Source organism: Lepeophtheirus salmonis, chromosome 14 (assembly GCF_016086655.4).
Source record: "Lepeophtheirus salmonis chromosome 14, UVic_Lsal_1.4, whole genome shotgun sequence".
In the NCBI taxonomy this organism is placed as follows: domain Eukaryota; kingdom Metazoa; phylum Arthropoda; class Copepoda; order Siphonostomatoida; family Caligidae; genus Lepeophtheirus; species Lepeophtheirus salmonis.
Window position 1 is genome coordinate 24,775,675 of NC_052144.2, and position 26,377 is coordinate 24,802,051.

The 26,377-nt window shown below is 27.2% G+C and overlaps 1 protein-coding gene across 4 annotated transcripts in view; it reads right to left on the reverse strand.

The window, feature by feature from the left end:
* The window catches only part of LOC121129667 (zwei Ig domain protein zig-8), a 453,671-nt gene that overhangs the window by 61,570 nt on the left and 365,724 nt on the right, over positions 1–26,377 (reverse strand). For all 4 annotated transcript variants that reach the window (XM_071893299.1, XM_071893300.1, XM_071893298.1 and 1 more), the window contains one exon: positions 6,820–6,904. In XM_071893299.1, the coding sequence (XP_071749400.1) occupies positions 6,820–6,889 (70 nt within the window). In that variant the 5' untranslated portion in view covers positions 6,890–6,904. The remainder of the gene's footprint in view (positions 1–6,819; positions 6,905–26,377) is intronic.

Genomic DNA, 26,377 nt, shown 5'->3' on the forward strand with positions numbered 1-26,377 from the left:
ACACATCTATTTATGGTATTAATTTTATTTGATTTCTATTGCTAATTAATATATTATATATTGCTGAAATTTAAAATTCAGGGAGTTCATCTAGATAGAAGGAGACCACTCCCAAATTTTGGATGTTAGGGCCTTCCAAAAGATGAAAAATTTACTGCATAGGTAATTAAATTTTTTTTTTTTTTTGTAAACATATGTATAAATTATTTGTAGATCCCTATTTTTGGTACAAAGTACGACGGTCTTTCCTCTAGCTTTGCTACTTTCTATTATAAACAATTACTTACACAGAATAATGTATTTTTGAAAGAAATGGGAAGAGGCTACAGAATATTAATTTACTTAGCTATTATGTAGTCAATAAATATCAATAAACTGATTTGTAAATTTAAATTAGTATAATGAAACTTTGAGACGGTATAATATAAGGAATACCTCTTTTTATGTGTATATTATAAACTTATAAAAAAATATATTACAAAACATAGGAACAATGCGGTATTATTTAGTTCATGTAGTATGCATAATAATAACTTTCATTATTTCATATGCATATTTTTACCTTCTTTTCTGCATGTATTTTTTTGAAACTACTTCATTTACATAATACAAAAACTATTTATTAACACGTGCACAGCCGAAGTTTTTTAACATGTTCTTTCCATTAAGCCAAAGGGAAACCCGTATTCCTTTGTTTAAATGCACGTATGTATTCTTGCTCTTATTTTGTATGGGGAAAACACTCGTTTTACTCTTAAAAAGTGTAAATATTACGGCGAGTATTTTCGTCCATAGCAAAGTCAAAGGGACCAAATTTATGAGTATACGAATGAGTTATTTAAAATTGTAAAAAACATGATATAATCAATAAATTGCTAATTATTCCAGGAGTAGAATGCAGTGCTTTTGCAGTATTAAAATATGGCTATATAAGGAAATGATCGATTAAATGTTTGGCTGTCACGTAATAACAATTGACATTTAATAGAGTAGAATGTATTGAACACATTTTCATTATTAAAAATAATTATTTTAACATAACAAAAGACTCGTTTTTATCTAGGGTTAAGCTGTGACTGTTCAAAAAAATATATAGAGTGTTTTTCATTCTCTCATTACAAAAAGTCCAACAATGACCTTTTTTCCTTACAAGATATTTCAAAGCTTTGTATGTATTAACAATTTGAGAATCCATTTATCTTATCTTTAAGGGGGGAAATTTTTGACAAACTTTTTACACTTTAAGACCTGTATTTTGAAAATCCTTGTAATGTATATTCTTAATCAATTAAATAAATTCAAAACAAGTTAAAGATTTCTTGCCTGATTTTTTTTTCTTCAAACATTATATGAAACTATTGATATTGTAATTAATTTGTTAGAATATTCTTTAACAATTTAAAGATTTCTTGCCTGATTTTTTTTTCAAACATTATATGAAACTATTGATATAGTTATTAATTTTTTGGAATATTCTTTTGTTTTAACCAATGTGTCGTCTTAGGGAACAAAACTTTCAAATTTAATTTACAAAAAAATACATTCTATTGATATTTGTGAGAAATCGTTTTTTTACTGTCCTTAATAAGACCTCAAGCTTAAGCAAAGTTAAAAAATAATCACTTTATAAAATATAATTTTATCCAAAAATAACTTTTGTACAAAGATTTTTTTATGGGTCATTTTAACCTAGTAATTTTTTAGCATGTTTTAAGGAATAAAATTTTTTAGAAACACATATCCTTTATAATTATTGGTAAAGATTCTTGAATAGATTGAGTATGACCATTTTATCAAGATATATATATATAATAAGATCACTGCAATCGAAAAACCGTTGATTTATAGCTACGAAGATAAGTAATATACAATTTGTTTACATGAACATTAAGGGTCATTCTATCTTAAATCACCGAAAAAAAACAACATAATTTGTAATTCCACCTTCTCCGACTTTGATGAAACTTGACAAAATTGATGTTTGTAGGTAGAAACTAACTTCTGGGAAATTTTTTTACATTTGGATCAATAGTTTAGGAGATATGATCTTTTGAATTTTTAACTTTTTTGACAAATTTGACCTTGACTCCAAAAGCCTAGAAAACCAATTTAGAGTTGAATTTCAAATTTTAACTCACAACAAAATTTGTTTGTAAATTAATCAATTATCCAATATATTTTAAGGCTGAACAATTATGACAAAATAAAAGTCTAACTTAAATCAATGAAGCACATAAATAAATACATACCTATTTGTATTGCACCATTATTTACAATTCATAAATAACAAAATAATTTTAGTTGTTAACGTCATATTAATTTGATTTACAATTGTCAAGGAATATAATCTATTATTAAGTGTCAATGAGTACCGAAATAGTTGTTCTTATATACAGTTTTGCTACATTATAAGTATTTAGTGTAATCCGTAATTTATTCATTAAATATTGGTGTGGAGATCCTAAATCCCCACGATCGAGGGATATTTAAATATAATGACAAGTCATTTAGTAATTCAGATAATGACTCGCTACTCACTACCTTTAAAAATATGTTAAAAGAAATCCTTTTTTCCAATAACACTTTAATAAAGTTATAAGATCGCCAATAATTTATTAACATATTCATCACGTAAGAGACTTCATGAACTATTTATGTATATATGTAGGTAATAGGAGAGTTGAATATGTTTTACGGCTTTGCTGATAAGATACCTAGAAAAGAGGACCCCATTAAATTTATGTACAAGGACTGTCATCTACTTTTTTCTAATGATAGAAGGGACTCACAAATAATAATGGCATTGAAAGAAAAGATGGAGTGTCTAGAATTGCAGCAATAATACAGCCATATAAATTGACTCAAGTGTCATATATTTGAGTTGTTTGTTTGTTATGTATATCAATGACATTTAAGGACTTGAAGCAATTAAAGAGTTTTCTAAGAATATTAGTAACCGAAATAGAGTAGACATTGGAAGGAGTTTCAATGGAAGAGATGCAGTTGAAGGATTAAAAGTCTCTTTGTTTCTCACTCTACATTTCATTCCAGTAATACTTATCTTGATTAAATGTATCCTCAGTTATTAAAGAAGTATACAACGATTCCATAAAAGATATAGAAGGACGAATGTGTATGTGAACCAAGGAATGATGAAGAAACATATTTGGACGTTAAAGGACATCTGCAAAATAACTGATACCGCCATTAAATGAAATAATATCTATAGTGCAAGGGGCAATAATCTTTTCTAAAGAGAAAAGGTTTCTGAACACGATGGATAAGGCAATGCCCATATGAGCTAAATTGAACTATGAGTGGACTCAGATCGATATATCCGGATGTTCCCCGGAAAAGAACCTCCTTATTGTTTTAGTAGTAATTAATTTGATGACTAAAGATTACCATAGGAACTGTTTTCACAAAAAAAGTGCTAAATTATTTATTTCTTCTTCCTTCACCCGATTATGTAGTTTTGTGTATTGGAAGTTTCGTGACATTCGAATTTGGCGATGGTTGACTCTTTTTGGGCAAGGATATAGACTAGAAGGGTCGTTATAAGTATATGATCATTATGATCATTTTTGGGAGCTATGGTCCACAGAATACATTCAACGTCTGCTGATATTATATTTTAAAAAAAAAGTTAATTTAATTTTCTAACTTTTTTAAGTTTTTATTTTATCTAAATGTTTAAAAAACTCAAATAAGAAAAATTTATTTTTATCAAATTTCATTTTCTTTAAGAAATAGTGGTTTTTGTAAAAACAAAAGTTGCATGTTTATTTGGGAAAAATAGTTGATAGTTCTAAAACAACAATAAACAAATATTTGTTTTTCTCACACAATAGCAAATGTTATTGAAAAAATATTGGAGAATATTTGCTAAACTAGATAATAAGTAACATCTCATTGAAAAATCTCCAATTTTAATTGTAATTTAAAGCTTATTATTATTGGTCATTTAAGGTATAAAAAATTAACTCAATCCCAAAACATTTAGAAAAATGTTTTTGTGTTACGTCAGTATAATTAATACATAATAATGATGTATCACTATATATTTATTTAATTAAATATATTAAAATATTTGGATAATATAAATCAACTAAAATATTTGTTGAGAAGTCAATTATTATACTATCCATCACTTACTTATACTTAATAAAAGAGTAACGATATATTTTAATTTATTTAATCATTAAAATGATTAAATATTGACTTTTTTATAGAGTAATGTATAAATGATATTCTTTAAATTTTCTGCCAATATACAATATATATATAAATATTTTAATATAATACTTTTCCTAGTCAGGATTTGACAATGCATTTTTGGATTAGATCATTTCAAAATTTCCTGAAGTGAAGTTTTTTATTTTGGGATCATTTATTACTAAAATCTAACATTTACATACAATAAGTTTAAAAAGTTATTACATAACCCTGTCTGTCTTTAATTCCATTAAGAACGAAGTGTAGATTTTTCTATATGGCTATTTATATAAGTTTAAACTTGTAATATTTCCATAAATATTTAATTTATTTGAACTTTTTGTTATTACCAAGGACGCTCATGATGATTGACATAATAGCTTATTATACTATTTTTTAGATATGAAGTACTTTTAAGATAAGTATTTGTAGCTATATTCATAGGACCAAGAACAAAATTGCGCCTCACATTTTGAACGTGGTGTAACGACATTTTTGACTTTTTTCTTTCAGACATAGTGGTTTTTTATATAATACGATATATGAGAGAATAACCAGGAAATATATGTACAAATTTTGAGACTCGTAAATCTATTTTTTTTTTAAATGTCATTTCGAAATTAGGGAAGTTTTATCAAATTTCTTTTTAGTTGGACAACAATTAAAAGGGTTTTTTCGGTAATATTTTTAGGGACACCTTTTTGCATGTTAATATTTAATGGTTTACAAATAGTCAGATAATACCTGTGAAAATTTTGAGACTTATCGATTCATTTTTCATTAAAAAAATAACATTTCAAAAGAAAGAGCTTATTAAATTGAAGAAAAAATGTAAAACCTTCTGTCTAAATAGGATCGATGGAATATATCTGCAATACAAATTAACTGGGCTGGTCAGAGTACTGTTGTATACATGATTATATACAGGTTTGTGAAAAGACTCAAAATTAAACAGCGTTCCATGGAACGTGCGTTCAACAAACGTAACGGATTTTTTTTAAAGGTTGAACGCTAAAAATTAGATTTTAGTTTCGTTTAAATAATACTTACAAAAAGTTATAGAAATTAAACTTTATATACTTTTTTAGTATGATTTAAAGGGCCGATAAAGCAAAGACAAATACTTAGGAGACCTATTTTGTGGCAGTGGCTTAAGGGTGGGGGGATGCTGATAGGAAACTTTTTGAAGGCTGTTATCGAACATGACATTTTCTATTACTTAACCTTGACTGAAACATATGAACTTGACCAGATCAATGAGTCTGAATAACGTAGCCAAGGCTCATCATTCAGCCACAAAAAATAATTAATTCTTAGCTTTTTTGTTGAGAGGGAGTTCTACTGAAACACATAGTTTCCCTTTGGGTAGTTTGACTTTAACTTCTCCTTGACGACTATCTGGTACTCATTGATAAAATTGAACGAAATGCCAATATAGTGGAATGCTTGCAAGCCCGATAATATACAACACTTATAGAAAAGAAACCATTATTTTCTTATCCTGAATTCAATTCTCAAATTACTTTTTTTGGTACACCTGGTCAGAACGTATGTTGATCATTTTTGCAATTTTTCATTTTTAGTTAGTTTTTAACAGATATAAAGATTAAATGTATTTTGATGGGCATTGCGATTTTCTACTATTGAGAAAAATTCAGTTTAGGGAATTTAAAAAAAACTTGTAAAAGATTGTTCATCTTTTTTAATAGCTAAATTATTAAATATGTTCAAAAAAATTTAGTACAATACTGCAAAGCACACCCACCCTTTTATCGGTTAAAAGCAAACAATGTGGAGATGTCTCCTAACATAATAACTCTTATAATTATTTTCGGAATTATAAAATAACAGGTTCTTCTGGAGCAGATATATAAATAATTGTTAAAAAAATGCTTTTTATGGATATTCGTGTTTGTTTACGAAGTTGTTGTATATTAATATTATAAGAAAATATTTTGATGAAAGGGTATATCAAAGGCTATATAATTTTTTTTTCTTCGTTTTATCAATCTGATTTGCTGTTTTACTAAGTAGCTATTATTTTTAAGTCACATTTCTGTTGACTTTTTAACCGAGTGGTCTATTGAAATCAAACTCTTTCAATTCTAAACTTCAAAAAGATAAAACTTTTTCGTAAGCTAAAGAGCTCAAGATTGTTTTATCATGTAAGTAATTGTTTATGATTTAATATATCAAAATATGAATTAATTTCAATTACTCAATATTAATAAGTTATTGAATTAGTAAGTGTTTTGATTTTAATGGACCACTTTGTATTTATAATTAATTTAATACATTTAAAATAGGTACACATTGGTAAAGTAAGCTTCGAGTAAATCAAATTATATATTAAATAACTAACTGATATTCCAAATGATATATCATTAAAAGTTTGTTTGATTTTCAAAGCATATACTCGTATTTTAAGCCAGAAGGGAAAAAAAGTTAATACGAAACTAATAATCATTCATTCATAAAAATCGTTTTAATACATATATACCATTTTGATCAACTAAATACATATATTAAAAAAATAACTTTTGGTAAAATATAAATATAATGAAAAAAGTTTTAAGAGAAAAATAAGTGCAATTGTGTACTTACCCGAAAGAACAGGAATAGAGACAAATATAACCAGGATTCGAAAATAGCATGTACCCTCTCTCATATTCATTCAACCAAAAAGTGTCTGAAAAATCAAAATAAATAAATGAAAAAACAAGGATATTTCGGGACAACGGAGGCATGAAGCCTTTTGAGCACAAAATCAAGCCAGTTTTGAATTTTCCACAAACATAATAGTTTGAATACTTAATTTTTCCACTAGTTATCGTCTATATCTACAGAAGGTCTCTGCAAAACAAAGTTTCAAATACCGCAAATTTAGCATAACGCGGTTTTTGGAAATATTCTTACCATTATAGTGCTGTATAGTATTCTCGTAATATTGCGTTTTTTTTAATATTATGATAATAATATGAAAAACAACAACTATGTATTGAGGTAAACAAGTGCCTTTGTAGTTGTAGATGAGTTTGTGCATACTATCCTTATATATTTATAATATCAAAGTGTATAATTTTGTATAGAGCTCCCTTTTATGCAAAGGTAAGTATTTGATTTCATACTTGGATTTCAATTTTTTGTGGCTACTACTTGATATACAAGCTTGCAATTAAAAATGTTGTTGAATAAATAATGGTCATGTTCCGATTGTTGAAAATATACAACATTAAAAATAAATTAAATACCCGGTTAAGATTATATTTTACAAGTATATTGTCAGGCATAAATTATTTTAAATGATTAATAATGAATAAAAAAAAAAAAAGAAAAGAAAAGTCAAGTGGATTTAAAAAATAATTACTCTCATTTACCGGTTTTAGTATTCAAAAGTCCCCGTACACATCATGTATTTATAACCTATTTTGAACAATCTGCTAGAGTAGTTGCTCTTGAAAATTATACAGTTATAAACACAGATACTACTTATTCTTACCCCCACATTTTGTATCAAATTGGACTCACATCTCATCATTAAGTTAAATATATTGAAAAATAACGCATTTAATACAAGCAATGAGCTTGTGAGTCATAGCCCGCTCCATAAATTGGCATAATTGTTGGCTCTTCATATCTGGATAAGACGTAATAAATATTTAAGAAATGCTATGGGGCGTACTCAAAAAAGATGTTTTGTTTTTAATGCATCATTTGAATAAAAACAAAAATATGAAATGAATCAGATAAATCAAATCAAGGCGCAAGACTTACACTAACATTTTGTCAATTATAAATTCACCAAGATATGTCTATCAAATATTGATATATGTATAATTATGAAGTAAAAAAAATATAACTAGAAATTTCTAATTTTAGTCATATTTATCCAATATTGTTTTTTTTTGTTGACTCAATACAATTATAAGTATCATATGGAATTCTGAACTCATTATGTTGTTTTTGGCAATTGTTTTAGAAGAAAATAATGTATTGCTTTAATGACACAGAATCGATTCTAATTATTTTTGGTAATGTGGTTTTTTTTTTCCAACAACAAATTAGCAAAAAAAAAAAGTTTTGGAATTTTTGTGCAAAACGAAAAATAGAAAATAAAACTTTTTATTACAAAATATAACTTCTTGAGAGTTTGAGACGCTTAATTTGACGAAAAACATTTTTTTTAAATAGTTTATAAATAGAATATTTCCGACTTATGTTTAACATACATAGTTTTCACTTTTATTTATTGTGTTAAAGATATACAGGAATTAAATTAAAGAGTCAATATATTATGAAAAAAGTTTTTTTCAATTATAACACAGACTTTCTCAATAATTACCATAAATCTCTATTTACTTTTAAAAAATCCAATTATGAAAACTTTTTTTGGATTTTTAAGCACTGTAACACAAAATAACAAATTAAAACTATTTAAAAAATAAATTACAGTATATTCCAGATCAAAGTATACTTGTTTAATGATAAGTAATCCAAACATTTTTTCTAATCGATCATATACAATTTTTTTTCAAATATTTATAAGGCAAAAAATTATGATAAAAACATATTTAAAAAGAAACTGGGGGTTTCAAGTACCGCAGGAGTATTAATGCAAAATTTATCTGTGTAGAGAAATAATTTAGTTATAGCTAGTTTCTAAGATTCTTAAATACTTGATAAAGTGTAGTCTCAAAGTTTTATTGAAGAGAATCACTACCTTAATTGTACAAGTACTTATATAAATGTCATACAATAATAATCAGTTATTCAAATGGAAGTAACCTTTTCTGCATAATATTATGTATATTTCAAATGGAGGTTGAGTATTCAATGTAGGGCCATCCAATTATGAGAAAATATAATGTAAATTTCAAAATTTGATCCTTTTTAAGGGTTTTGTTCGTGGAAGAATTAAGTTTTAGTTTTCATTTGTTTAAAACCAAAGGCGTGAATAATTGATTTTTATTTGCCAATAAAAAAAAGGTATAGTTTAAGAAAAATATTGATTGGATTTGAATTTTTTTTCTCCTCCTGGAGATTACTCCTGGAGATACAATTTATAGGGTAGATTATGAAGCTTGTATTGCCATTTTGGTTCAATCTAATTTAAAACTAGTGTGATTGTGGTTATATAAATTGCTTCTAACTTCCGAGTAGTTTGATGCCATTAAAAATAAAAAAAATTCAAAGAAACATTCAGTTTTTTCTTGCAACGAATTTATGTTTCTAGGAGAAAAATTTATCAGTGATTTCGAAGAAAAAAAAAATATTAGAGCTGCCTACCGAAACATCTCTTTCTTTAAAAAAACCCTATTTATCAGAAGTAAGTGGAATAGGAAAGAAGCATCAGCAAGGAAATGATTTGTAAAAATTGGGTATCGTTCCACACTTGAAGTTTGAAAGTATATCATTTCCTTGAGATTTCATCAGTAAATAAATGTTTTTACACAATACATAGTGCACAATATTTATTTTAACCAATTCTGAAGATGATTTTTTTCACATCAAATTTATTTCTGAAAGTGCTTTTCTGATATCATGGATAATATAACGTAAACTCATCTTTGAAAAAAGCATTGTTTAAAATGAGTTTATTTTTAACCTTAATAACTATCTCAAGTCTAAAACATACTTGTAAAAAAATAACGTCATTTAACCATAAAAGCCTAGTTTTTGGAATTACTGTATGGAATGGTTTTAGAAATTAAATATTAGAATTTACAGATAAGTAAAAGATTTTTGCCATGAGTTGGTAATATTATCTGACTCTGAAATAAGTTAATTTTTGATGAACACATATGTATTTATATAAGATGATAAGTTTTTATCTTTAATTTTGTGGAGAAGTTTAATTGTATTTGCTGTACATCCTAAAAAGCTTGTGTGTAGCTAAATATAAGTAAATATGGAAGTGCAATTATTTGTGTTGAAGTTATGTCTATATTAATTATGAATCGGTCAAATAGAGTTATAATCGGTTTTTTTGTCCTAATCTAATCTGGTTCTTAAAATAAGTTTGATCAAGATTGTGTCGTCTTAGGGTTTGAAATAAAAAGCAACTAAAATAAATCTTCTTTTAAAAATTAAGTGCAAAAGTAAGAGCACTAAGTTTGAAAAATTAGTATATTTTGAGTTAATAATATATTTGAAACATAATTTATCCTTGTTGTCTACAATGATCTAATCTCTAGCTATAATTCAATACTTTCTACGACTTTTTCACAAAACCTCAGTCAGGAAAAACCTATTGTTTATAACATAAATTTTTTTATAACTACTTAAATATTTGCAATTGACCAAAATTAAAAAATATCAATAAAATGATGAAGATAAATAAGGAACTTCCATGAAAAATGAGTAAAAAATAGTTTGTGGACCATAAAACAAGCACTTTTTTGAATGAGTTTTCTGAAATCTTCAGGAAAGTAATGGAGGGCTTATGAATTGTTGATGACATCGGTTTAAACAAATCACTTTCATTATACAATGTGAAGTTTAACAAATACTAATTGAAATGTAAGACTTTTAACATTTTCATTTAACAGGTTAAGAAATTAGTAAATTTCAAACAGTGGTCTGAGACTGATTTTCGATCCAAATATTGGTCAAAATCATTTATCATTTAAGATTGCATCGAAAAAAAATCGATATGAAGCCGAGTCTCAACACTATCACAAAACAAAAAATCATAATAAAATAAATTTTGAAGGCGGTTATTTTAACATAAACATAGTATGTAGACATAAATATAGTTACCTAGTTAGCATATTTTAATATTCAAGAGAATAATATCAACTAACTTATTATCCTCTTGACACGCCCACCCTTGTATGTAGGTATCTTGTAGGAAAATTGTAATCGTAATACGTTGAATTATATTATTCAACTACCAGTTCCTAGATTAACATAACATACTATACGTCCCCAAAAAACCATTTAGGAATGCTGAAACTCATAGATTGTAATTATCTTTGTCCTCGATGAATATGAGAAAATCATATCATAGTTGGAAATAAAATTTGCATATTTGAGGAACGAAATGAAAAAGAAAAAAGGTTTATTTATGATTTTGTTCTGTTTTCTTATTAAAATATTCCAACTGGAATATTAAAAAATAAACTCTACTAGATCGAATTTCAAAAACAAAACAAACACTATATGTATATTTATATATATTAGAGTGTTCATTTTTTTATAAAGTTGACCAAATTCAAAATTATCATGGATCACGAGATGTGTTTAGGTGTTGGTAATGACCTCCAAAAAAAATATATATGTGCCATCAGCCGTTACCCTCCATCCGGTCAAAGTTCCAGTGTACCGGAAGTACTTCAAAATGAAATCAAATTAAAAAAAGAAAAAATCTTGATTTAATTAAGGCATATGAAAAGAAAAAAATATTTTATAATTTCTTTGAATTTGTTAGTAATTTTTTTGACTTTATTATGTAGTCGGCTTTGTAAATTAAAACTCAGGAAGTAACTTTTGACGGCATACAAATATTGATAAATCATTATGGATTTTCTATTTACTGAGCAATTTATATTTAGAAATATTTTCAAGAACAAGATAAAAATGTGCATAAAATTACATAGTTTTTAAATCTTTGAATACTCAGTAAGTTATTTCATGAAATATGACTTTTAAAGTTTTTATTCAATTTTGATCTTTAGTGAATTGTAACAATAAAAATTTTGTGACTTTTCTCTTGATCATTTTTTTTCTGGTCTCCTTTGTTTTTTTTATTTGTTTACTTCATATGAATGAACTGACTTTTAAAAAATATATTTGGATACTATAAAATTTGAAACAAAAAAGTCAAATCTGTTTGAGGTCTCAAATTTTTATTTTACAATAGACAATATTACATTTGTGGGTATAAAGGAAGTGTACCAGACATAGATGAATATTTGTATAAATGTTTGAGCAGAGATCGACAGTAATTAATCCAGATATGTCAGATTGTACAAAAGGTTCAGTGTATGTACCTGAAATTTTTCTTCAAAAGGATCCTGGAACAGTACAAGATGGATTAATTGTCACTGATTGTACCTTTTGAGGATTATACATTCAAAGATCCACCAATGGAGTACTCAAAGACTTTTTATAATGATCTTAAATGTCTATAGTCCCACTTTCCTTCCTATAAAAGGTTATCTCACAACAAATATAGATACAAGCAATTTTTATTTCAATAAATGAAGCAAACCAGCATCTCAACTCTGAAGGTAAAAATAAGTCTGATTTAAGACTGATTTGTACATCAAGAAAATATCCTTAAACGTGCCTTGTTCCATTCAAACCATAGGACAAGAAAAAAACACAAAATAGAAATATTGTTTTTAAAAATAATTTTTAATCGGTTAAATATTCAGTGAGATATTAGTTTTGGAAGTCAAAAAGCAGCTAGAACGAGATTGAAGGGTCTACATGACACATTCATTGAGGTATTGTTAGTATATAAAATCAGGGAAATGTATAAAATAAGGATAATTTTTTCTAACTCAAATTTATTATAGGTAAAGTATCTGTACCTTAAATGCTGAAATGTTTTATGAAAGGATCATAAATCAAGTTATATATATATTTTGGATTAAATCAAATTCTTATTTCAATTATACAATACTATTAATATATAATGTAGGAAAATAACTTTGGTATGAAATTGATACCAAAAGTAATATATTATTTTAACCTTTGGGGGAAAATATCTAAATATTACTTTCACAGACTGATTAATATGCTCAAAAATGAATTTAGACCCATTCTATATTTTGAATTCATTGCTTTCTAATTTGATGCACTTGGTAATGTGCAATTTAGCTCCGAATGTGACGATTAATCAATTTTTCTATATTCATATTTATTGCCAATTAAATATTTTGTCGGCATTATTTAGCCATTAGTTAGAAAATAATTACTAGATATTTCTCTTTTCTTTTAGTATAGAAATGTTATCTAGGTTAACTTATACAAATACTTCCTACTGTTAAAAGTTTTTTGTTCAGTATTTGAACACTGATAGCATATAGTTACTAGGTTTAGTGTTTTTAAAGTCAATTAGATTCCTATTCTGCTCCTTACTGGAAAAATATCTTATACTATATTTTTCCTTGAAATACCAAGTTTTTATTGAAAAAAACAACAACAACATAGATCAAAAACACCTTGGAAAATTTCAAAAAATTGTCTTTCAATTTTCATATCTTCTTAAAACAAGCAGATATGATCAAATGTATTTTATACCTTTAATAAACATTACCCTCCCAAAATTAATTTCTTTGATTTAAAAGAGAATAAGAGTGAAGATTATTTTTTACCCTATAACTCATTATCTATCTATATTCTTTAATCAAACAGTAATATTGCCAAATCTGTATGGTAAAAAATAAAAAATAGCAAAAGAACGACTTTAATTTTCATTATAAGCTTTTTTATGCTCCTTTCGTTACAGAAGTCATCAAATTTCTTTAAAAATATCAAAAATATATTTTCTTAAATAATCTTTTTTTTTTTTAAATGCAACAAAAAATTAATAAAATTAAATATTGTTTAAATAAAAGGAATGTCGTTAATATTGAAACAATTTTTAACATTCTTCTCTACTTAATATACTTTTTTTTTTTAAGTCGGAAAATCTCATTCGATGAACTACATGTAATTAATATTGTTTCTACTCTTCATCATTAGTAATCCAGGAGTTGAATTATTTTATGAGAACAAACCCTTTTTCTGCCAAATCATTAACACGTATGAAGTTGTTAATGATTGAACACGCCCGTCATATATGAAATTACAAGTTTCATGGTCAACTTGAAGGAAATGTTCGTTATGCTCAAACATTTAAAAAAGTTTGGGGTGATTTTAAACAAATTTTGCAAATGATAGTTTCCCAATATTTTTTGTTTTCATTTTATCATTTAGTTTAAAATTAGATTACCAGAGATACCAAATCTTTCATTCACTTATTATGTTTTGATTTTAGAAAATTCTAAAAAGTATGAAGCATTCACTTAACAGTAATGAAAAAACCCCTAGCAATTATAAAAAAACATTTTTTCATATGTACAAAGATTGAAAAATTTAAAATAAAAAATACAGAAATAAAATTTTTGATACTGCTATAAATCTTCAGAAAGATCTTAAAATAACATCAATAGTTTATTTATTTTTGAAATGAGGTACCGGTTCAGAGAGTATTTTACTATATCTCTGGCTAAATCCCAAAGCTGTCCACATTTTGATACTTAAAGCAACGAGGCAACTACTGAAATAGTTCAAATAAAAAAAAAGTTTTCGTAATATGCTTTGAAGCTTAGAAGTCCAAAGTAATGTGTTTTTTTGTGTGCGGGCGAACTCCTTCTCATAGCAAACACAAAAAAGAAAAACTACCCATGTATAGCGTGTGGTTTCTAGGACTTTCATATGCGTAGTTGACCGAGTTGTTACAACTTCCCATAATCTTACCATGGTTCATAAAAATAAATGTAATCTGCATTGTAGTTGAGAGGTTAATTTACGACCATTCAAGATTCCTCAGGTAGATATTAGTGTTGTTTAAATCTAAGTTTCTGGTAGCTTTAGTATTCTGAAATATTCATTGGCCACCCAAATGTTCTCAGTATAAATTCTCTATTCTTTAATTTCATTGACCTAGTTTAGAGGCTTGGTACAGCTTGACGCTTAACCCCCCCCAAAAAAAATCAAATCCTTTCTCATAGAGAAGCTTACATATAGTCCGAAACAGCATCATAGATATAGATAACATTTTTCTTTACAGCTTCCAAAAGCTCTGCTTGAGATTAGTCTTACAATTAGACCATGAAATTGTATATATATTAATATTTAGAAAATTTTATGAAAAAGGCTTCATTTCATAAATTTAATATCATCAATAAATTCATGTCAAACTTCAATCAAATTCATTCTTATGAATGAAAAAAGACTTTTCATGAAGAAAAATGAGAATATTTCTACAAAATAAATAAAAAATACTGTGACATAACCCTTTGATTAATCCTTCCACCTCTCATCATTGGATGATGACATAAGTGTTCCTTCTTTATGCATAAACACTTCTATTTTTATTCCTTTCCCATGATGAGTTTTGCCTACTTATTAAAAAAGTTTTGAGAACTGAAACAGATGCATTTTATGACAAAATAAAGGTAGAATTAGATTGTAGATTAAGAACAAATGTTAGGAGGAAATACAAGAAATATGTAGAAAAATATGTATGTATAACATTCTAACAAGACTTTTAAACGACCATGAATTATGAGGATATAGCATTACTTAGTTCCATTTCGATAATAAATTAGAGTTGTTTTTTTTATTTTGCTTTTTTTAATGTGATAAACATAAATTCGTATGTTTGTATTTAAAAAAAAAAAAAAAAAAAAAAAAAAAAAGTTCGTTATTGGAAAAAAAAATAACAATTTTAATGAAATGGGATATTAGTTATCTCAAATTTTATAAAATTCTAAAAAACTTTATATAAAATACATTTTATCGCCACCACTTCCTAAATTTCTCATAACAACAGGGAAGGATGTTAAAATAAAATTCAATTTTAGCCCAATTTTAGGATACAAATGCATGTTTTGAGCATTCTAGAAAAAAATATTTTTTTTAATTTTCATCCCCACCCTGAAACATACTTTTTTTTATTAATGCTTATTTAATCAAATTTTACTGTTATTTTCATTTCGATATTTTCTATATATTTACAGAGATTCTCAGCAAGTCTCTGATTCCGTTTTGTATCATACTGAAGAAACTGGACCTCATTTGAAGAGGAAAATGTTGTCTGACACATCAAGAACTGTTTTCCGGCAGGATGGTGCACCTGCTCGCCACTCCAAAAAGGCACAAAAGTGGTGTTCAGACAATTTGGATTCCTGCCAACAGTCTTCATTTGTCTCCCATTGAAAATTTGTGACCCTTGGTCCAGAGGGAACTCAACGAAAATGCGCCAGCAACTTCAGAGGTGAATTAAATAAAAATTGACATCAGCTTGGGACAAAATTTATCCAGATACTTTGAATAATCTGTATGAAGGGATGCCAAAACGCATAAAAATTGTATTAAGATTAAAGGTCGTTTTATTGGGAAGTAAATAATATTTTTCGCCAAAAAAGATTCACTTGTTTAGGCTATTTCATGATTTTTTTTAAAAAACCACCATAAATTTTTGAATACACTGTATAATATTCCTCATCACTACGTATTAGGTATAAGTTATAAGGGTCTATAGAGAATTGTAGTTTTTTGTCATTTTTTAGCCTAAAAATGGAACTATATTTTGCATCAAGGTATAAGATACAGATTCAATAAAAAACTTTTTCATAAGTTTTATTAATCCATCTTGTAATTTAAGGATTGTTTTAAAGGTATAATATGACTCTAAATTCAGATGACTGAGAGAAAAGCCCGTTTTGGATTCTTCACTCAAAGATAATTTTCATTTTTGGCTTGAATTCATTTGAACAAAATGAGTGTTCTCCCGGGTAATAATAAGTCAATTTATATTAAATATCGTTAGATTAACAGCTGAGGTAGGTCTAGCTTTAAATTTAAAGTATCCTATTATTCTTTAAGAGTTTGAAAATACGGAGGAAAATAGTTATGGATATTAATGGAAAATAAACTTTTATATTATATATATTCGTTCATTCAATCAAATAAGTTATTTCCTATAAATGTAATATTCTAAGGAAAAAACACTAATAGTTTTGTTTTTCATAATTATAATTAGATTTTGAAAACTTCCTTCCATTTTTTCCTAATTTAACCGCACAATGCATGAATAATTTAAAAATGCATATTTGTTTTATGTTATAAATATGTAAATAAACTTTTTATATATGACACAAACAATTGAATATAACATGAACCATAGACTGTATTCAACATTTTCTTGATTACTTTATTAAACATAAATAAAGCTAAACAAATATCGATAAAGGTAGAGAGGTTGTGATGATATACATACATATTCTAGTTTTATCACAATAATATTCATTTGAAATTTTGTTAGTTTTTGAAGTTAGTTAGCTATAAATATAAATGATTATGAAAAACTTTGTTTGAACATTTTTTTCTAATAATTTATTATAACAAGTAATTGTCAAATGCAAAATGTATTCACAATCCGTTTTTTATATGAATGTCTAAATTTTATTATGAATTTATTTTCTTGCAAAAATAAGACACAACTTGTCAATGATTAATGTAATTCATATTCAACATGATATTTTATTAAGGTTAATTATGAAGAAATAATTGATTTGACCTCATAATTATACAAAATAACAACAATAGATTAACCAATTAGATTGTAGAATATGAAGTAAATTGAGGAAAAATAAATTCATATTCAAGAAATGGTAAAAATATTAAACTTATAAATGATTACTATTTCTTAATTAATATACAAAAAAATAAAAAATTATTTTGTTTAATATACTCTATTAACATGATATTTTTTTTGATTAATAATTATTTTACTCAGTGATATTTTTTAACAATTTTACAAATAAATTTATTCTAGGCATTGTACATATGACGTTATGTATTACATCAAAATTTAATAAGAATATGAGAATTACAAAAAGTTTTACCAATTATTTATTAAAAAATGAAAACAAATTATACAAAAAGTGAAAACCCTTTATCAATATTGAAAAAAAAAAAATATTATTTTTATTTTTCTGGCATATTTCAAATTGAATCTGTGTTAAAATTTGTTGTGAACTCATAATTCTCTGTATAAAATATATCATTAGCTCTCTGAAGTTTTCAGTTGCTTCAGTGTTATTTACTCTTGGGCTGGTCTCTTTTTAATAGTTCGGACTAGGGTGCCTCCAAAACATTAACAATTCCAATCTAATTATTTAGCTATGGATTTATCAGCTTTATTTCCTTCTACAAGCGGATTTACAATAGTTAGTAATTGAAAAAAATCACAATAGTAAAGTACGAAGGCATTTATTGTAGCAGGAAGATGTTCAATTGAAAAAAAAAATTGCTAAAAAAATAAATAATAATCACTGCAGATTATAAAAAATATATGTGTGCTTGTCCGAATAAAATTTTATGGTGGAAAAAATCTCTTGTTGACATATTCCCCATGTACATAAAATTCTAAGACAACCTTTCTCCTGAGAAAAGAAAGTTTATAAGTCAGAATTGTTTAATTCAAAGTCCCTAATAAAACAAATTGAATTAACTATTGTATTTTATTCGTTTTTGATTGTATTTAAGATTTGTAAGTCTCAATGTTCAATCACCATTATTTATGTTTCGCAAGAGCTGGAAAAAAATTAAGTATTAATATTAAAAGATTGGATAAATATTTGTTTGTGGGCATTTTTTTTTTTTGTACATAGTCTTTATTTCTTGGAAGATTTTGTTTTGGACTAGTCCTACCGAGATTATTGTCTACAAGATGGCTTTTGTCTTATAATCTAAAGAAAGAGTGTGTGCTACTTAGCCTGTGCTTAATGAACTGGGATTTTCTGAATCCCAAATTTCATAAAATTGTTTTTAATCTGTTTACAATAAAATTTATGCACGGAAATTTTTATTCAAGGTTTGCTTTTATGTAGTTCTTTTGCTTTTCTTATTTCATGTCATTATATACACCACACTAAACCTAATTAAAATTAATGGTAAAATTTTCGTAACTCAAATTAATTAAAATTAATAAATATTTTAATTAAGATTTTATTAAATGTGAAGTTATTAAGTTGATGAAAAATAGATTTAGTAATCCCCCTTGTTTTTAACTTGGACTATCTTGTTCATTATTGATCACATAGGATCATACGATAAGCTGTTATAAAGGTGTAAGTGTATACTACAAATGTTTTTCGAACAGTATATATATATCATTTTTAATACCTGAAATTCCTCTACAGCCTCCAAAAAGATTTGGTTCGTGTTACACAACAAAGGTACGAGAAATCTTTCTCCTCTCAATTCTGCCCTTTACTTTGAGCAAATCTACCGTTTGAAGCTAATGATCGAACAGAAGCAGCCGGCATTGTTGAATAGGATACAATAAGAAATTATCAAGGCTACACCATGCCACATACATCTTTGATACCATGTCAGCTACTCCTGGAGCTCAGAAGGGAAGTTCTTATACATCAATTCCTATAGTCCGGACCTGGCATTATGTGGCCACCTGTTCCTGTCTACGGACATCGCGCTTGGAGATAAACTAGGCCTCTAAATAGGCTTGTGAAAATTGGTTGTCTGAGTTTTTAGCAATAGGGACAAGGGCATCTACGAAATTTTTTTTTTGGCAACAAATTATCAAACAAAATAGAATCAACTTGGCTGAAATCAGATGATTGTAACACAACTTACAAAGCAAAAAATACCAAATTACACTTTCCCCAACCAATTATAATGTTTCAAGCATAATAATATTTATAAATTATAAATTGTCGATGTCCTTATCAAATGAGGTATATATTAATTTTTATGAAATAAGTATTTTTTCTCCTTGTCATTAACTCATACAAGTTTAAAATTTAAATAATTTTGCTGGATATTTACGATTTCGAATTGGAGGAAATTGTTGATATTTAGGAAATTATAACAAATTTAAATAGTGGAATTTTCAGCAAATTCCATCTGTGTAACATGTATTCAAATTTACTAAAAAAATAACTTTTAACTAGGTAAAAAACTGATGTTAACTAAAGAAGGATTAATCAAATACAAAATATTCCTGAACCAATATAAGTAAAAATACTTTACAATATTTATGCTGTGTCTAAAGAATCCGTCAGGCAAAAAACCATTTAAACTGTCCTTATTTACTGTTTGATAAACAGTATCCCAAAAGTGTCCAAAATAGTCTGAAGAATAGTTTATAATTTGTAAGCGGGGAATAATAAAATTATTTATTCGATAAGTATTTAATTTATATTAATAAAATTATGACTTTGTTTAACAAATCAAGAGATTTATGTGTATATAACAAACAATTATAAAATTTTTATTAATCAAAGAAGCCAGATTTATTAAATTAATAACTTGATTTAAATAGTAAATATCAAAAATTAGGTTTCATCCAACATATTTAAGTAAGAAATAATAACGGAAAAAAATACTATGAACTTAAGATTTTAATAAATCAAACTATTAATGAAAATTCCAAGAATTATCCACTGAACACTTTTTTCAACAGCCATTCAAGTGATTAGGCTTATGTATTAAATATCTATTATAAATAGATTTAAATATCTTTACTTTAACTCAGTGAAAATGATTATTCCTTTATACGAAAATAAAAAGGAAAATAGAATACAAGGTACTATGATGAATAATTAATATCATCTAAACAAGTCGAACTACTACACTACTCCCTGTAGACGATAAAGTGAGTAAAGTGATCGTCTAGTTAGTAATACACAATAAAAGGCATCATAAAAACATTGATTAATAAACAAATAGATCATTCTCAAGTTGTAGATCTTGTGTTTCTTATAGTCGGACACGCTGGAAGGATACTTGGAACTCTAAATGTAGGTCGAAGTCTATCCATTTAGACATTGTCAGTTCTTGATCCAAAGTCCAATTTATAGTAACGATCGTGCCACTCAATCACCTTAAACGGGCCCAATAAAGTTGGAGAAAGAGACTATTTCATAGGTTTATTTTAACAAAAACGAATTCGTTTTATTGAATTGTTTGTTAATGGTTCCTTTATTAAATTGTTTTTGAGGAACGTGTGTTATTTTCTCAATATTTTTAAAGAAAATATTTCGACGTCGAGGTTGCCAGAAGTAAAGGTGGACGGTTAAAGAAATTAAAGGCCATGGATCCTGAGCGGCCTGTGAGTAATTGAAAAGGTGAATATTTAGAACCCAAGTCTATTGGTACGGAGTTCCTCAATCTCCATAAAACTACAGGTAGTGCATTGATCCAGTCTTATTTTTCTTTCAGCATTTGTGCTACTAGCCCGGTCTTAAATGGTCTGTGGAAAAGTTCTATAAGTCCGTTGGACTCTGGATGATACGAGGTTGTGTTCTTGCTTGTAATCCCAAGTGTCCTACATACACCCATCCATAATGAGCTTGTGAACTGTGTTCCTGGTCAGACACAATGGTTTCTGGAACTCCAAAGTACAAACCTCGAAATCCAACCACTCAAAAAATTATTGACTATTGTCTTGGAGATTATATCTGGAATAGGTATCACTTCTGTCCACCTTGTGAAACGATCCATAATAGTTAGGGCATAGCACTGGCCCTGAATTAGTGGGTATGGACCGATTATGTTTACGTGAATAAAGAAAAGTCTTTCAAATAGAGGATCGAAAGACGACGCTGGTTTTGATGTCCTGAAAGGTTTGGTTTTCTGACACGCGAAACACTCTCTAGTGAAGTTTCTGACGTCCACTCGAAAATTAGGCCAAGTATAAAAAAATAAAATCCCCCTTAACGTTTCTTTGAATTCTGCTATGAATGCAAAAGAACAGAACTGTCTTGGTGCCCAAGAGGATCGGAAATGGCAATTGTAGTGACTAAAGGTTTGTGGTCCATGAAAACTTTAAAAACTTGTCCATCCAAAGCCCATGGAAAATGTGTGATGCTTGCTCTAACACTTTATCACATGCCCGAGACCAAAAAGCTAAAGGTTGCCAGTGTCCATTTACCTTTTGCTCGACAACAGATCCTATCCCTGTATCAGATGCATCAGTCGTCAGGGTTAAAGACTATCTCTGAATGCAAGTTGAGTACTTTTAGACAAACTTTTTTTAATACATTGAAAGGTGTGTTCATGTTCTGTATTCCAATTAAACTATACATTCTTCTTTAACAGGGGGTACAAATGAACTGTCCATTGAGCAAATCTTTCGATGAACTGAGAGCAATATTGTGCCATGCCCAAAAATCTATGCAGTTCATCTTTTGATTTTGGTCTTGACCATCAGAATGGGATACATCAGGCATTATATCACGTCAGGGTCACCAATGTTAAGATTTTTTTTTTTTTTAACTCAGTGAAAATGATCATTCCTTTATACGAAAATAAAAAGAAATATAGAATACAAGGTACTATGATGAATAAACAAGTCGAACTCCTACATCTATAAATTATTGAAAAAAATATTCTTTTGTGTTTCTCCCATTACATTTTCCAAACGAGTGTCATAATATTGAGACGCTCCTTGATAAATGACTCTTTTTGGCAATCAAATTTATCTGCACTGTGTATGTAATTTACTCAACATATTATGCATGGGTATATATGTATATCAAAACCTAAATAACATTGTATACTAACATACTTTCATACCTATATATTATATTTAGGTATGGATGTAATTACTCATAATTTGATTTATATTTCTGAGTAGGTAATTATTCTTAGTGTAGTTAACATTCTTAAACTGTTGGAACTGGATGAATCATCGTTTTTTTTTGTTTTTTTTTGCTGAGTAGGTTTATTTTTATTTCAATATTTTCCTTGCACACACATATACCTATATTTTGTATTATGAGTAAAGATCTGATGATATAATATTTTAAAAGTAAATATGGAAAATAAAAAGAGATAAAGGTATATGATACTCATTATTAATTATATAGTTATCGATATATGTCTTGTTGTTAAGACCAAAATCAAAGCAACCTGTTAAAAAAAATCCTATTGATTAATCGTAAATCTCCAAAGTGTAATATGGAAATAAATAATATAAGCTAATGGAAATCATGTCTGAGTGGTTAATTTGATGATTAGGGAAATGGCCTACTAAAATGTTGTAAAATAGGACGTGGGACTGTATCTTTTTGTCATAATAAGTAACATACATCATGAAAACATGTACCCATCATTTTGGACATGAATTTTGTGTGGTATATTTAATAGTTCTAGACTATTTATTTAAGATATACTTGTACAGAGTGTTCGCGAATGATATTTCCATCAAAAGAAAAATATTCCCAGATTATAAATTAGTTTAAAATATGTATTGGTAATTCTTAACAGCTTTAATATTGTCATACAATTGACCCATATCGCATTTACTTGTTTTTTTGGCTGCTGTCAAATTCATTAGCAAGAGCAATGAGGGTGGTCACTTTGCCTTTACTGCCTTAATTGGAATCTATAATCCTCTCAAACAATTCTTTTGACCTACTTGGCCTTTATTTGGACCTTGCGCAAACTTTTGGAGAGCCTCTCGCAGTACCCTGGTACATAGTAAAGCGGTTACAGCACAGCACATTAGATATTTCTTATAGTTATTTTTCAGAAGTTGATAGCATTAGAATTGCAACTCTACATTGCTCTAGGTTTTGGTTATGACACACTTATTTCTCTGTTGATTTTTTTTTTTTTTTTTTTTGTGAACGTTTCTTTAGAAAATCGTTTGCAATACATTATTAGGGTGAACATTGAAATATAACAAATGGGAAAAAGGCGCACCATTTAAAAAAGTGTTGCATTTTAGATGGAGGGGCTTCTATTAGATCTTTCCTATTTACAAACCTGAAAAAGTAAACATATTCATCAAAAAACTGTCCCTTTTGAGTTAAAAGCAAAATATTGTCATTTTATTGTTGCATAGATAATAATCTTTTAAATAATAACGATTAGGTTTTGATTTTTTTTCTAAATTGTCAAGCAAACTCTTCTCTGAAGAAATTAAAATTTGGTCAAAGATTTCTTAGTATATGTCCCAGCTCATTTTCCCTTGAAAGCAGTGAAGTCTTTCTCCTTAGCAGAAAAACACACCCAAAACCATATATTTCCACCCCCACCCTTGACAGTATGTAAGGTACTCTTGTGGTTATACACAGCATTTTTCTTCCTCCATATTGTTACTGTTAATATAAATCTACCAAGTAAAATTAAAAAAACTTTATTTTCTTCGTCTCCGGGTAAACGTACAAAATTGACAAAGGATTAAATACTTTCTTTCACTAATGTATTTGATATTCCAAATATACATATAATAGAAATCAAATTTTTTTCAAACACATTTATTGAATTAACATTTTCTTTGATGTATTTAAAGGATATCTGATTAATATATCAGTAATTTACAAACAAACCCAGTATATTATTAGATCAATGGGTTATGTACTGTATAATAGCTATTTTTAGACTTGTAAATTCAACGCACTTTTGTCATTTAAAAATTACAAAGCCGAAAAATATTTGGGTTACCCTATCAATGGGCAAAATGTTTGAGAGAAAAGCTATCATGATAATTTATAATATTATTTACTTGAAACTATAAGAGGAAGGAAATAAACAAAAATCCCCCACCGAATCTAACAAGGACAAATGCAAGAACTACTACGATTATGATCCTGAATTCTTTACTCTAAGTTCAACAAGGACTTACATCCCTACCAAATCGTCACCTTTAAAATGTTTATTTTATGAGTAGATACAAACATAGCTAGCTGTTTTTTCTTCAAATAATAATAATACACACAAAATAATAAAATAATACTCACTATCCCCGTAGCCAACTAACAAAATAAGATGCACGTAAGAAAAAGATTAGAGCTTACAACTAAATAAGTTTATAATTAGTTTTAAAATATCTCAATTTTTGAAATTAATTTATTACAAATATCGATTTTCATCTATCCATTGTAGTGAACATCATTTTTTGTATAACTAATCCATGAATACAATATTACAATATATCTTTACAGGGGGGCATGCAACAGGGTAAAAGGTTATGAGCCTTTACAGTTAAAAAATATTTTTTTTTTAAATGTATATTTAAAAGAAACAATTTTATGGTGTATGCCCACATTAAAAAATGGAGCAGTGACCCAGTTATACGATTTTATCAATAAATATTTTAAATATATAACTAAATATTGATCTAATTAGAAAACGACAAGAAAATAACTTGTCTGATGTATTTTAGTGAACCATTACTTTTTTCAATTTTTTTTCAAAAATTACACAATTAATTTTTAGGTCTATTATGGATATTAAGATATACAAAGATACTTATAAATAAAAATTAAACTAGCAAATCTATACATGATAGGGTCAAAAATGCTTTGAGAAGCTATTCTAATATAAACAAATTAATTGTAAAATATTCCAAAATGACCTACTCTTTGGCCTAGAATATTACATTTTTAGTTTATAAGAAAATAATTTTAATTTTAAACTATATCTCATTATTCATCAGTTAATTTTAGAAAAACTAAATTATAGTAAATTGAAAAGAATGACCTGGAAAGAAGTTCTATACAATAGGAATATGTAGGGAGTAAAATGAAATTGTATTTTTTTTTTATGTCTCAGTAGGAAAGATTATTTAAAAAAATATATATGTGCTTGTTTATAATGATAGTCGTACATATAATCATATGTCATACATAAGGGTATAATGGTAAGGTTCAAAAATATGATATTAGTAATCAATTCATTTTCAACAAAACGTTTCTGCTTTAAAATTTGAATATAAATATATAAACAAAACAAAGCAACAAAAAATAGGTAAAATCTTCATAAAAATAATTAGCAGTAGTTACATAACATTAAAATAAATGGATAAAGCAATAATTATTCTGTAGATCAGGAATACTTTTTAAATTTTTTAGAATTGTGCATTAAACGTGCAAGAATTTTAAGTCTTTATTATTTTTATATGTCTGCAGCATAGTTCTATGATGACTGATACACCCTTGGAATCCTTAAGTAGAAGGTAGAATATCGGGCTGCGGCTGCATTAAGAATAAATCCGATTTTTTTACTCTGATAGGCTCCTCTACTGCCAACTTCTCTGCAGTCATGCTTTTATAGCATGATCAGGACATCTCCATAACTTTTGTTTTTGTAGGATCATGTTGGATTTTTAAGGAAGGACGGAATCTTCAACTTGTGATTGCTTTATACTTACACGATCTTCCCTCAAGAATGAAAGTATAATGATAACAAGTTTTGAAAATACAAACTACAAATTATAAGCAAGGTTTCTAAAAAATATGAATATAAAGGATATTTTATTTTGTAAATAATTTAAGAAAATCTTTTCTATATGTAGGAAATCCTTGTAGAAACCAAATATGATTATTTTAGAATGAGAATAAGAGTACTCTTATTGTAGAATCAGTAGATTTAGAGCAAAAATATATTTGAAACGCAATATGTTTGTACA